Genomic DNA, 14680 nt, shown 5'->3' on the forward strand with positions numbered 1-14680 from the left:
ATGGGGGTGGCAGCATCATGTTGTGGGGGTGCTTTGCTGCAGGAGGGACTAGTGCACTTCACAGAATAGATGACATCATGGAGGTAGGAAAAGTATGTGGATATATTGATGCAACATCTCAAGACATCAGTCAGGAAGTTAAAGCTTGGTCGCAAATGGGTCTTCTAAATGGACAATGACCCCAAGCATACTTCCAAAGTTGTGGCAAAATGGCTTAAGGACAACAAAGTCAAGGTATTGCAGTGGCCATCACAAAGCCCTGACCTCAATCCCATAGAAAATGTGTGGGCAGAACTGAAAATGTGTGTGCGAGTAAGGAGGCCTACAAACCTGACTCAGTTACACCAGCTCTGTAAGGAGGAATGGGCCAAAATTCACCCCAACTTATTGTGGGAAGCTTGTGGAAGGCTACCTGAAATGTTTGACCCAAGTTAAACAATTTAAAGGCAATGCTACCAAATACTAATTGAGTGTATGTAAACTTCTGACCCACTGGTAATGTGATGAAATAAATAAAAGCTGAAATAAATCATTCTCTCTACTATTATTCTGACATTTCACATTCTTAAAATTAAGTGGTGATCCTAACTGACCTAAAACAGGTAATTTTTACTAGTATCAAATGTCAGGAATTGTGAAAAACTGAGTAACTTCTTATGGCATTCTTCTTAACTTCTTATGGCTAACATCCGGTGAAATTGCAGAGCGCGAAATTCAAACTGCAGAATTATAAATATTTAACTTTCATAAAATCACAAGTGTACTTGATCAAAATAAAACTTAACTTCTTGTTAATCCAGCCGCTGTGTCAGATTTCAAAAAGGCCTTACGGCGAAAGCACACCATGTGATTATCTGAGGACAGCGACCCGCATACAAAACCATGAAAAAACAACATTTCAACCAGGCAGGTGAGACACGAAAGTCAGAAATAGCGATGTAATAAATGCCTTACCTTTTGATCTTTTTCTGTTGGCACTCCAAAAGGTCCCAGTTACATCACAAACACTACAGCCAAATTGGGAGCCACCTAGAAAAACTACAATTTTAATTTATCCAAAAACCAGTCTGAAACTCTTTCTAAAGACTGTTGACATCTAGTGGAAGCCCTAGGAACTGCAATATGGGATGATTTCGCCTTATAATAAAAGTGACAGCCATTGAAAACAGTGGTAGGCTGAAAAAATGTTTTTGGGGGATGGTTTGTCCTTGGGGTTTCGCCTGCCATATCAGTTCTGTTATACTCACAGACATAGAAGCTTTAGAGTGTTTTCTATCCAAATCTACCAATTGTATGCATATCCTAGATTCTGGGCCTGAGTAACAGGCAATTTACTTTGGGCACGCTTTTCATCCGGATGTGAAAATACTGCCCCCTACCCAAGAGAGGTTAAATGAATTTGGCTAAGGTGTATGTAAACTTCCGACTTCAACTGTATATGGCAGCAGCCTCTAAGGTGCAGGGTTGAGTAGCCGGGGCGTAGCTGGCTAGGGATGGCTATTTAACAGTCTGATGGCCTTGAGCTAGAAGCTGTTTTCAGTCTCTTGGCCCCAAATTTGATGCACCTGTACTGACCTCACCTTTTTGATGATAGCGGGGTGAACAGGCAGTGGCTCGGCATTGTGCCCCCGGTGATGCGTTGTGCAGACCATACCACCATCAGGAGAGCCCTGCGGTTGTGGGTGGTGCAGCTGCCGTACCAGGCGGTGATACAGCCCGACAGAATGCGCTGAATTGTGCATCTGTAAAAGTTTCTTAGGGGCCAAGCCCCACACTGTCTGTGTGGGTGGACCAATTCAGATTGTCAGTGATGTGTACGCCGAGGACCTTGAAGCTTTCCACCTTCTCCACTGTGGTCCCGTCGATGTGTGATATGGGCGTGCTCCCTCTGCTGTTTCCTGAAGTCCACGATCATCTACTTCGTTTTGCTGACTTTGAGGGAGAGATTATTTTCCCTGCCAGTGCTTTCACCTCCTCCCTGTAGGCTGTCTCATTATTGTTGGTAATCAGGCCTACTGCTGTTGTGTTGTCTGCAAACTTGATGGAGTTGGAGGCATGCGTGGCCACACAGTCATGGGTGAACAGGGAGTACAGGAGAGGGCTGAGCACACACCCTGGTGGGGCCCCTGTGTTGAGGATCAGCGAAGTGATGTTGTTTCTTACCTTCACTACCTGGGGGGCGGCCTGTCAGGAAGTCCAGGACCCAGTTGCACAGGGCGGGGTTCTAGACCCAGGGCCCCGAGCTCATTGATGAGCTTGGTGAGTACTATGGTGTTGAAGGCTGAGCTATAGTCAATGAACAGCATTCTGACATAGGTATTCCCCTTGTTCATATTGGATAGGGCAGTGTGCAGTGCGATGGTGACTAGTTGTATGTTGTTCTATTGGGGCGGTAAGCAAATTGAAGTGGTCTAGAGTGTCAGTTAAGGTAGAGGTGATATGATCCTTAACTAGCCTCTCAAAGCACTTCATTATGACAGAAGTGAGTGCTAAGGGGCGATAGTCATTCAGTTCAGTTACCTTTGCTTTCTTGGGTACAGGAACCATGGTGGACATCTTGAAGCAAGTGGGGACAGCAGACTTGGATAGGGAGGGATTGAATGTCTGTTTCCAGCCAGCTGGTCTCCACATGCTCTAAGGACACGGCTAGGGATGCCCTCTGGTCCGGCAGCCTTGCGAGGGTTAACACGCTTAAATGTCTTACTCAGTGCCGCGTCGGTGGCACTGTGTTATCCTCAAGCGGGAAAAGGTGTTCAGCTTGTCTGGTAGCAAGACGGTGTTCGCGAAGTGGCTGGTTTTCCCTTTGTAATCTGTGATTGTCTGTAGACACTGCCACATACGTCTTCTGTCTGAGCCGTTGAATTGCAACTTCACTTTCTCTGTACTGATGTTTTGCATGTTTTATTGCATTATGGAGGGAATAACTACAGTGTTTGTATTCAAGAGCTGGCCGCCTGGCCAAACTGAGCAATCGGGAGAGAAGGGCCTTGTTCAGGGAGGTGACCAAGAACCTGATGGTCACTCTGACAGAGCTCCAGAGTTCCTCTGTTGAGGTTGGAGAACCTTCCAGAAGGACAACCATCTCTGCAGCACTCCACCAACCAGGCCTTTATGGTGGTGGCCAGACGGAAGCCACTCCTCAGTAAAAGGCACATGACAACCTACTTGGAGTTTGCCAAAAGGCACCTAGAGGACTCTCAGACCATGAGAAACAAGATGCTCTGGTCTGATGAAACCAAGATTGAGCTCTTTGGCCTGAATGTCAAGTGTCACATCTTGAGGAAACCAGTCATCGCTCATCACCTGGCCAATGCCATTTCTACGGTGAAGCATGGTGTATGCCGCATCATGCTGTGCAGATGTTTTTCAGCGGCAGGGACTGGGAGACTAGTCAGGATCGAGGCAATGGTGAACGGCGCAAAGTACAAAGAGATCCTTGATGAAAACTTGCTCCAGAGTGCTCGGGACCTCAGACAATTTAATACATTTTAGAATAAGGCTGTAGAGTAATAAAATGTAGAAAAAGTGAAGGGGTCTGAATAGTTTCCAAATGCACTGTAACACCTAGATCATTATATTGATATCTTTACTTGAATGTCATGTTACCGTATTACTATGATATGTGTCCAATGAAAATTCCACTACTGCAAAATTTCACAACATGATAATTATTGATTTATTTATCAAGCTCTTGAATAACCACTTAAACTCGCATCTCATGTCTCTGTTTGCACAATTTCAATACTAATCCAATGCAAACACGTATTTCTGATCTATAGCTAGCCAAAACAAACATAAGCCACCTCAGTGCCCAAAAACAAACACAGCCATTCAACACATGAGTGTAGCATAAAGCCCTATTACATTCAAAGTACAGCCACAACATTCCGATAGGTGTAATAGAAATTCTGCCATGTTTGTACTGACACTCTCTAACACGGGTAATGCTCTTAGATGGATCGTGAAATGTTTTTGTTTTTCTTTGTTCTTTTTGTCATGTCCCAGCCCATCTTCCGAAAACATCTGAAACCTTACCTCTTCAAAGAATATCTTAAATAATACATTAGTCTTACCCCCCTTGTCTTTTCTTACTAACACTGGCTTTGCTGATAACTTATTTATTGAGGACAAGTGTACTGACTATGACTGTGATATTTGGTTGTCTCACCTAGTGCATTCATATTACAATAACTAACTGTAAGGCTCTCTGGATAAAAGCGTCTGCTAAATTACTAAAATGTAAATGTAATGTTTTGGAATGACCAAACTGCCAAGCCCTTTCCGTGGCATCATGTCCTAATCCTATCCTATATCCTGAAATGGTATCCTAAAGCTTCATTAGCTCTGGCCCAAAGTAGGGAATAAGGTACCATTTGGGACAGAGCCCCATGTACTCTCTCGATCAGCCAAAGGCACGTTTAGCCTAAATCAAATCAGCCTTGAAAAATCCCTTTCAATCCAAGGGGTGAATCACCCAATGACTGTGTCAGAACCATCTCAGTTGCTTTTGGGTGGTTGGCTGGGTAGGAGCTGAACCATGCAAGGCCTGCTGGGAACGATATCAAGGCAGAGGGAACAGGGAAGTGATGACATGGCAAAAAAAAGACACACCCCACAAAATCCGCAGTGAGGAATAGCATCATCATCATAACTATGCAGTCTCAGATTTTGTTAGGGGTTAAGGCCCAATGCTATCTGGCACACAGAAGTTAAAGCCAATGGCTCCCAGCATATTGTCAATATGAAAAGAATGCATCATGCTGTCTGTCATATTGTCACACATGGTGTCCTGAATGCACACACAGAAAGCACACTGCGGAAATGACTCATGTTTGCTTGCCAAACCCTTTTGCTTTTAGGTGATCTCCTCTCTTTGGGCTGCCATGTTGTTCACAAACCTGACCATTTGCATGTCTTTTTTTGTTGTTGCATGGCTTCACTCTGCTCCACAAATGTTTTAATCTTGTTGTTTATTTCACTGTCATCCCCTCTGCCCCCCACCCCACCTCAGCATCCCCCTGCTCAGGTCTGCGGCCTGCCTCCTGGAGTCTCTTCCCACCCTGTGCGTGCTGGTATACACCCCCCTCTCCCCCTCACTCGCACAGGCCCCGTTCAAGGCATCCTTCCTTCTTTCCTTCCTTGATGTAGTCAATGATTTAAAAAAATGACGGGACAGGTAAAAGCCATGTGATGGAGCCATTGTATTCCTCTCTCCAATTATGTCTAATCGGTGATTAGAGAAAGGGAGGAAGGATGCACTTTTAAATCATTTGAAAACGGCCACACACTTTTCTTACCTACATTGTTTCCTCCTTTCACACCTGGTTGTCAAATTTAATTTGTTTAATTTGTTCATTACAACACTTAATGCTGCCATTTCTTTCAATGACACTTCTACAAAGTTTAAGTATTCACTGTCCAATTATGTATTATGAAAGTGTCAGATGCCAAGCTATCTGACTGAGTGACAGTCTCGAAACAGAAGAAAAGCTGTTGTTCCTGCCATGTTCCTCCTCTAAACAGAACCATTCTCTCCCTCTCCGTTCCCCCCGCTCCTACCCTCCTCTCCTTCCCGTCCATCCGTCTGTGCACCTGCATGCAGATTTGGAGATGGAGAGTGTAAAGCAGGACAGTGCATGGGTGGCCGACCCATTAAACCCCTACAGCCTGAGCTCAGGTAGACCCGTGTATCCATCCATACATGTGCCATAACCACCCCAGAGCTAACCCCCCTACTAACGCACACGACACGCCACTGGGGCACTCTGTCTGTTCACGAAGTCTTTACAATACCAATGCACTAGGACCAGAGTCCTTGGTTAATTATTAGTTAGTTACTCATCATTCTTAGTGCACTCTATGATGTAAAAAAGATACTTCAGGAGCCTTCTCTTGGTGCGTGGGGACTCACTTGAACTGCTAAATCCACTCACTCTCTAACCTGAACACTGTTGTCAGAGTGAAACGTATCCACCTTTATCAGATTCACATGCACTAGACTTGATTAGCTGATTACTAGATTTTTTTTCTCCAATGAATGTGTGCTTTGTTATTTACCCTTTTCGTTTCAGGTTTGTCAGGATTTCTTTTTGAACTGTTCTCTGTATATTCAAATGAATGGACTGAAAAGATGATCGTGCTGCTTTTTTCTTCAGACCTCTTGAATTGTCCCCCTATCTGTTTCCCAGTCAGCTGGAGTTGTCTACTCTGTTTGGTTTCACTTGAAAACTTTCGGCTGTGGCTGGGGTCTAGACTGTTTTGATTTATTCAAGTCCCCCCTTTAAAGCGGTAAAATTATCCTTTGGAGCATTAAGCATTGTCCTACAACAGCAAGAAGCACAGTCTTCTCTATGGTGACTGAAATTACTACATTCCTAACAGGGGAACCCTGGTGTGTTCAAATGTACACTGACCAGCTCCCCTACATGGATACTGGCCTCTGTCCTTTTAGCCAGCTAACTGGGATTGAGATTTCTACCTCTGAAATTTCAGAGTGAGCCGATTGAAAGAAGTCCTTTGCAGTTGGCTGCACCTCTGTATGGAGATGTCTTTGAAATTGTCGATTTTAACTTGAGTGTAAAAGGACATCTGCAAACTGTCTCACTTGGATGAAGGGTTATGGTGTAACTGAACTTTTGTTACTTTCTTTAAGTCTGATCCACTCATTCAAACACTGAAGTCTGAGCTACAGTGTGATCAGCTCTGCTCCTTTCTCCAGCCTGACTGCTCCAGTAGGGCAGGCGTTTCTCCAGATGTTCTGAACCCGCTACTCTTTCCATCCCCTACTTCCTCCGTGGGCTGGAGATGGCTTCCTGTCTGGAGACCAGTATAGTGACTTGGACAGCTGTGAAGAGCGCAAACAAGCCAAGACAGCTGGATGTGTCTATGAGAAAAACAAAGTGAGAGATAGAAGGAAGGAGAGAGAGAATGTGTGAAGGAGACAGTAAGATTTGTCCTGCTTCTCCCCATGGGACTTTGGTCGACACACGTCCTGGGCCGTGAATCTATGTTAGGCACAGCGACCTAGTGTAGTTTGGGCCTGTGAGGAATGATGTGGGGGAGATTGTATAGGAAACTTAAGCCCTCATTCTCTTTGATGCGGGACCAAGGTGCTCTTGCACCTACAATGACCCCTGAGGGTCGTGTTTTTGGTGTGCACACAACTTGTGCATAGCTACTTTTAGGAGTGGTTGTTTGAGAGTAACTGAAAGTAATCAAGGCGTTTCCCATGTCAGTTCATTTGAGAACGTCAAACCATATTGCACAGTTAATTCTGTGTGCGAGTAGAGAGATTGAGAAAATATTACCGGAGTCTAAAAGGGAAGCTTAGTCTTCACCATGCATGCATTGAATGCACATACAGTGTGTACAGTTCCACAAAACGATGTGTGGTATGGTCTCCCACTATATTTATTGCTTCTGTAGCATTGGTTCCCTGTAATATTGACAGATTTGTTGGTGCAGGAATAGCAATCTTTTTCAGAGGTGGGGTTTGCTCTTGCATCAGAATCTGCCACTTCATAGTACATAGAGGATGTCCTTGTTGTTTGGCCTCAAGACAACTCCAACCATAATTTATTAGTTACATTTTTTACTTTGAATTTCAATTGCTCCTTGATCACATGATATAGACACTTCAAACCAACTTTGGATTGTTCACAAGGTAAGGACACACATTGCACACTCTCCCCAAAAGCACCTTCTTAATTTTAAATAAATATTGTATAAATATAAAAACTCTTCAACCACGTGACTTAACAACCTCATATCAACTGTCCATGTTGTACAACCTTTGCTTTTCTCATAAAATGATTCTTAAATGTTATATACTGAACAAAAATATGAACGCAACGTGTAAAGTGTTGGTCCCATGTTTCATGAGCTGAAATGAAAGATCCCAGAAATTGTCCATACGCACTGAAAGCGTATTTCTCTCAAGTTATGGGAACAAATTTGTTTACATCTCTGTCAATGAGCATTTCTCCTTTGCCAAGATAATCCATCCACCTAACAGGTGTGGCATATCAAGAAGCTGATTAAACTGCATGGTCATTACACAGGTGCACCTTGTGCTGGGGTTTTGAAGGAGAGTGCAATTGGCATGCTGACTGCAGGAATGTCCACCAGAGCTGTTGCCAGATAATTGAATGTTCATTTCTCTACCATTAGCTGCCTCCATTGTCGTTTTAGAGAATTTGGCAGTAGGTCCAACCGGCCTCACAACCGCAGACCACGTGTATGGTATCATGAGGGCGAGCGGTTTGCTGGTTTCAGTGTTGTAAAATAGAGTGGTGGTGGGGTTATGGTATGGGCAGGCATAAGCTACGGACAACGAACACAATTGCATTTTATGAAATGGCAATTTGAATGCACAAAAATACCATCAAATCATTTTTATTTGTCACATACACGTGTTTAGCAGATGTTATTGCGGATGTAGCGAAATGCTTGTTTCTAGCTCCAACAGTGCAGTAATATCTAACAAGTAATATCTAACAATTTCACAACAATACACACAAATCTAATGTAAAGGACCTAAGGCCAATTGTGAGGCCCATTTTTTAAGGTATCTGTGACCAACAGTATTCGCAGTCGTGAAATCCAAAGATTAGGGCCTAATGAATTTATTTCAGTTGATTGATTTCCTCATATGAACAAATGTCTGGCGAATATCGAATCTCAAACCAACTTTACCACAGTGAGAAACTTGATTTGGACACTTTTGTTCCAAGACAGTATATTATTTCCTAAGAAATATGCCACTCTGAGGCACAAGATGGAATCGGTTTTTCTATTACATGTTTTAATTTACATGTACTTGTATGTGGTTCGGGTTGTTGTGGGTTCGTGTTGAAGCTTGATATGGTTGTTATCATCATCGAAGTTAGATATATTTACACAGCGAATGGGAAATTATTTAGTCATTCTTATTATACTGCAGACACCACGACATTGATCTATTTTCACCGTCATTAAACTATACAATGATTGCGAGTGACATTTTCATATTCCTGCCTGCTCCCATAAAGAGAGGAATGAATGACCCAATTTGAAACAGAATTGCGGTCGTATTCTACATAGATTAGCACAGCATTTCCATGCGTTGTCTTGTGAATGTAGTTTTGTTGTAAACTGACACTGGAAGGGGCTGGTCATTAACAGAATGGAAAAAGGCTTGAAGAAACTTCATTTGTGGGGCGATTGACTAGCTGAGGAGCACACTTATCCGAATTCTCTTTCGACTGCTATTCACTGTCCATTGGTACTGTACCATACGTTTTGTGATTTAAGTTTAGTCGGCGGTGTCTTTTGAAGTAATTAGTCATAAACCAAATGATAAGGAGTTACAGCTTCTCTAAGGAAATGTCTACTATTGACCTTGGATTCCCTATTTAAAGTCCCATCATAAAGTGAGAATCCCACTGCGTTTCGCAGGTAAGAATGTATTATGGTATGGGATTTATTTTGTTGTAGCTTAGTAAAGTGTGCACTCCAGTAGAATGGGGTTTAAAGCTGTCTTTCCTTGCACATTAATTATTTGGCACCTTTTCACCACTCATTGATTGACAACCTGAAATTACGTTGTCAATCAATGAGCTCGAGCCGTTTTGTTGATCTTCTCTGAAATTCTTTCAGATGCTTTTGATTATTTTCGATCATTAGAGATAACTTCGCGTGAATCTATTGTTACAATGTAACAGTCATGGGGCAGTCCTGTCATGAAAGGGACATTTCGTGATTTTGCCAATTGAAGCCCTTATCGACTTCCCCAGAGTCAGATGAACAGTTTCCACTAGTTACCACAGCCACAAAGTCCGAAATTGCTTTATCGTAAAAATGTATGTAAAACAAATGCCTCTTAAAGGTTAAGCATGTGATTAGGGCTAATGTTAAAATCACATAAAGACGAGGAATTATATAGAGAGGTGGGGTTTATGACTTTGTGTTTGTGGTAACTAGTGACGACCAGTTTGGTGGACGTGGCTAACTATCATTAGCGCAATTGCTAAAATACATTACACAGCTCTTGAAACTCAAATCAACCCAAACATTCCTTTGACAATTACCCTAAAAGGATTATTTGCCTCCTACTGAGTTTAATGAGGTACCAGCCATTGCCCAACTATGTATCAGGTTAGGTTGATACTGCTTTCCCTGCTCGTTACCTTAAATGACTGAGCTAATTGTGATAGTTGTTCAAATTCAACAGCAGTTACTGTGCCTTGCAGAAGTATTAATCCCCCTTGGCGGTTTTCCAATTTAGTTGCATTACAACCTGTGATTTAAATTGCTTTTATTTGCATTTCATGTAATGGACATACACAAAATAGTCCAAATTGGTAAAGTATAATAATTAAAAACGGAAAAGTGGTGCGTGCATATGTATTCACCCCCTTTGCTATGAAGCCCCTAAATAACATCTGTTGCAACCAATTACCTTCAGAAGTCAGATAATTAGATTGCACACAGGTGGACTTTATTTAAGTGTCACATGATCTCAGTATATATATACACCTGTTCTGAAAGGCCCCAGAGTCTGCAACACTACTAAGCAAGGGGCACCACCAAGCATGAAGACCAAGGAGCTCTCCAAACAGGCCAGGGACAAAGTTGTGGAGAAGTACAGATCAGGGTTGGTTTATAAAAAAAGATTAGAAACGTTGAACATCCCACAGAGCACCATTAAATCCAGTATTAAAAAATGTAAAGAATATGGCACCACAACAAACCTGCCAAGAGAGTGCCGCCCACCAAATCTCATGAACCAGCAAAGAGGGCATTAATCAGAGAGGCAACAAAGAGACCAAAGATAACCTTGAAGGAGCTGCAAAGCTCCACAGCGGAGATTGGAGTATCTGTCCATAGAACCACTTTAAGCTGTACGTTACATACCACAGAGCTGGGCTTTACGGAAGAGTGGCCAGAAAAAAAACCTTTGCTTAAAGAAAACAATAAGCAAACACGTTTGGTGTTCGCGAAAAGGCATGTGGGAGACTCCCCAAACATATGGAAGAAGGTACTCTGGTCAGGTGAGACTAAAATGTAGCTTTTTGGCCATCAAGGAAAACGCTATGTCTGGCACAAAGCCAACACCTCTCATCACCCCGAGAACAACATCCCCACAGTGAAGCGTGGTGGCAGCAGCATGCTGTGGGGATGTTTTTCATTGGCAGGGACTGGGAAACTGGTCACAATTGAAGGAATGATGGATGGTGCTTAATACAGGGAAATTCTTGAGAGAAACCTGTTTCAGTCTTCCAGAGATTTGAGACTGGGATGGAGGTTCACCTTCCAACAGGACAATGACCCTAAGCATACTGCTAAAGCAACACTCGGGTGGTTTAAAGGGGAAACGTTTAAATGTCTTGGAATGGCGTAGTCAAATCCCAGACCTCAATCCAATTGAGAATCTGTGATATGACTTAAAGATAAGCTGTAGACCAGCGGAACCCATCCAACTTGAAGAAGCTGGAGCAGTTTTGCCTTGATAAATGAGCAAAAATCCCAGTGGCTAGATGTGCCAAGCTTATAGAGACATATCCCAAGAGACGTGCAGCTGTAATTGCTCTAAAAGGTGGCTCTACAAAGTATTGACTTTGGGGGGGTGAATAGTTATGCACGCTCAAGTTTTCATTTTTTCTGTCTTATTTCTTGTTTGTTTCACAAGAAAAAAAAAGTGGTAGGCATGTTGTGTAAATCAACAGGAAAATTAAGAACGAGCACACCCCCATTCTCATCGACAGGCCTGTAGTGGAGCAGGTTAAGAGCTTCAAGTTTCTTGGTGTCCACATCACCAAAGAACTGTCATTTTCCAAACACACCAAGACAGTTGTGAAGAGGGCACAACAAGCCTATTCCCTCTCAGGAGACTGAAAAGATTTGGCATGGGTCCTCAAAACATTTATACAGCTACACCATTGAGAGCATCCTGACTAGTTGAATCACCGCCTGGTATGGGAACAGCTCGGCCTCCGACTGCAAGGCACTACAGAGGGTAGTGTGTACGGCCCAGTCCATCACTGGGGCCAAGCTTTCTGCCATCCAGGACCTCTATAACAAGAAGTGCCAGAGGAAGGCCCTAAAGATTGCCAAAGACTCCAGCCACCCTAGTCTGCTACCACGCGCCAAGTTCTTCTTAACACTTATTTTTTCTTAACTGCATTGTTGGTTAACCTTTCTAGGGCAGGTGGCACCAAATCGTCCCACCTACGTAACAGCCAGTTGAATCCTGTGGCGCGATATTCAAATACCTTAGAAATGCTATTACTTCAATTTCTCAAACATATGACTATTTTACAGCATTTTAAAGACAAGACTCTCGTTAATCTAACCACACTGTCCGATTTCAAAAAGGCTTTACAACGAAAGCAAAACATTAGATTATGTCAGCAGAGTACCCAGCCAGAAATAATCAGACACCCATTTTTCAAGCTAGCATATAATGTTACAAAAACCCAGAAGACAGCTAAATGCAGCACTAACCTTTGATGATCTTCATCAGATGACACACCTAGGACATTATGTTATACAATACATGCATGTTTTGTTCAATCAAGTTCATATTTATATCAAAAACCAGCTTTTTACATTAGCATGTGACGTTCAGAACTAGCATACCCCCCGCAAACTTCCGGCGAATTTACTAACAATTTACTAAATTACTCACGATAAACGTTCACAAAAAGCATAACAATTATTTTAAGAATTATAGATACAGAACTCCTCTATGCACTCGATATGTCCGATTTTAAAATAGCTTTTTGGTGAAAGCACATTTTGCAATATTCTAAGTAGATAGCCCGGCATCACAGGGCTAGCTATTTAGACACCCAGCAAGTTTAGCCTTCACCAAACTCCGATTTACTATTAGAAAAGTTTGATTACCTTTCCTGTTCTTCGTCAGAATGCACTCCCAGGACTTCTACTTCAATAACAAATGTTGGTTTGGTCCAAAATAATCCATAGTTATGTTCCAACAGCGGCGTTTTGTTCGTGCGTTCAAGACACTATCCGAATGGTAAATAAGGGTCACGCGCACGGCGCATTTCGTGACAAAAGATTTCTAAATATTTCATTACCGTACTTCGAAGCATGTCAACCGCTGTTTAAAATCAATTTTTATGCCATTTTTCTCGTAAAAAAGCGATAATATTCCGACCGGGAATCTGCAATTAGGTAAACAGACGAAAGAAAATAAAGCACGTGCTCGACTCGGGCACTTTGCCAAGCCCTTTGTCCTCTGATCTGCCACTTGGCAAAGGCGATAATGTGTTTCAGCCAGAGGCTGCCTCGATATCGTTCAGCTTTTTCCCGGGCTCTGAGAGCCTATGGGAGCCGTAGGAAGTGTCACGTTACAGCTAAGATCCTTAGTCTTCAATAAACAGAGGCAAGAACAACAACACCTTGGCCACTTCCTGCATGAAATCTTCTCAGGTTTTTGCCTGCCATATGAGTTCTGTTATACTCACAGACACCATTCAAACAGTTTTAGAAACTTTAGGGTGTTTTCTATCCAAAGCCAATAGTTATATGCATATTCTAGTTACTGGGCAGGAGTAGTAACCAGATTAAATTGGGTACGTTTTTTATCCGGCCGTGTAAATACTGCCCCCTAGCCCTAACAGGTTTTAACTGGCTCACATGGACACCACTGGCAATTAAATATATTTTTGGGCCACAGCTTGCATATAATTGGAAAAGACCATTATACTGTGTTAATGTATTAATCTCTCAATGGTGTCATTTTTCAAGATTCTATAGCAGTTTTCCCCATGGAATACCATAGGACCTGCCTTGGTGAAGAATGTTAACATTGGCTCAAGGCAGCACAATGCTCCCACTCTCTAAAAATGCATGCTTCCGATCCAAAACAGTTCAGAACAGTTCCTGCATATATTATGACTACATTTGGAGATATTTTGTTCGTTCTGGTCTTGGGCAAGTGTTTTTTCAGCTAGCGGAAGGCTCCACCCCTTCGTTGGTGATAGGTCAACGGTTTGTTGTCATTCACTTGAGAAATACTGCACCAAATATCTTAGGTGTAAAATTGTGCGAATAAGATCTCAAATGTCAACTCAAGAAATCTGTCATTAATTTTATCTTAGATTAATTCTGACTTTTGAGGAAGTGTATACTGGCTACGGCATCTCAAGATGGACAAACTATTGATGCTTTTTTCTCATTTTTCAAGCGAATGTGTATTAATGGAGTATGCAAGCACACCGGTTCGCACCAGCCGAACAGAGGTATGCGGAAGGGTTTAATAGAGTCTGTTGTAAAGAGGGGGGATGGGGGAGGGGTAATTGAGCAGGTAACTGGAGCCTGAAGCATGTTGATTGTGAGTAGGTTGCAATAAGGCTCTCCTAATAGAACATGAAGTTGACATAATAGTTGGATTCCGTTTACATTTCTCTCCAGCAGTATTGTTGGACTGATGTTGTAAGTAGATAAGACTTCAATCGACAGACATATCCATTGGACTTCATTTGGAAACGCATGGTTTAGTTTCATGGCATAAGCATACCTTTTTTGTCAGTGTTATCTCGGCAATCTAAGCAACAATCTCAATTCCAGAGAAGTTTCAACCAATGCCCCTCTCAACACTAACTTTGACCTTGTGGTTTGCGTCTATGTTCTGCCTGCACGCATCCTTTGAAACGACCCAACCTAATGGAATTGA

The 14680-nt window shown here is 42.5% G+C and overlaps 1 protein-coding gene across 6 annotated transcripts in view; it reads left to right on the forward strand.

Moving 5' to 3' along the window:
• arhgap32b (Rho GTPase activating protein 32b) overlaps nucleotides 1-14680 on the forward strand; it is a 232009-nt gene that overhangs the window by 183354 nt on the left and 33975 nt on the right. For 3 of the 6 annotated variants that reach the window (XM_029690801.1, XM_029690800.1, XM_029690804.1), the window contains 2 exons: nucleotides 5012-5062; nucleotides 5603-5677. The exons of 1 other annotated variant lie outside the window; for it this stretch is intronic. In XM_029690801.1, the coding sequence (XP_029546661.1) occupies nucleotides 5012-5062; nucleotides 5603-5677 (126 nt within the window). Of the gene's footprint in view, nucleotides 1-5011; nucleotides 5063-5602; nucleotides 5678-8603; nucleotides 9436-14680 lie in introns of those variants that run through there. 2 more of the 6 variants (XM_029690802.1, XM_029690805.1) reach the window with 2 other exon arrangements.

The sequence above is a fragment of the Salmo trutta genome, chromosome 15 (genome assembly GCF_901001165.1).
Source record: "Salmo trutta chromosome 15, fSalTru1.1, whole genome shotgun sequence".
NCBI classification, from domain to species: Eukaryota; Metazoa; Chordata; class Actinopteri; order Salmoniformes; family Salmonidae; genus Salmo; species Salmo trutta.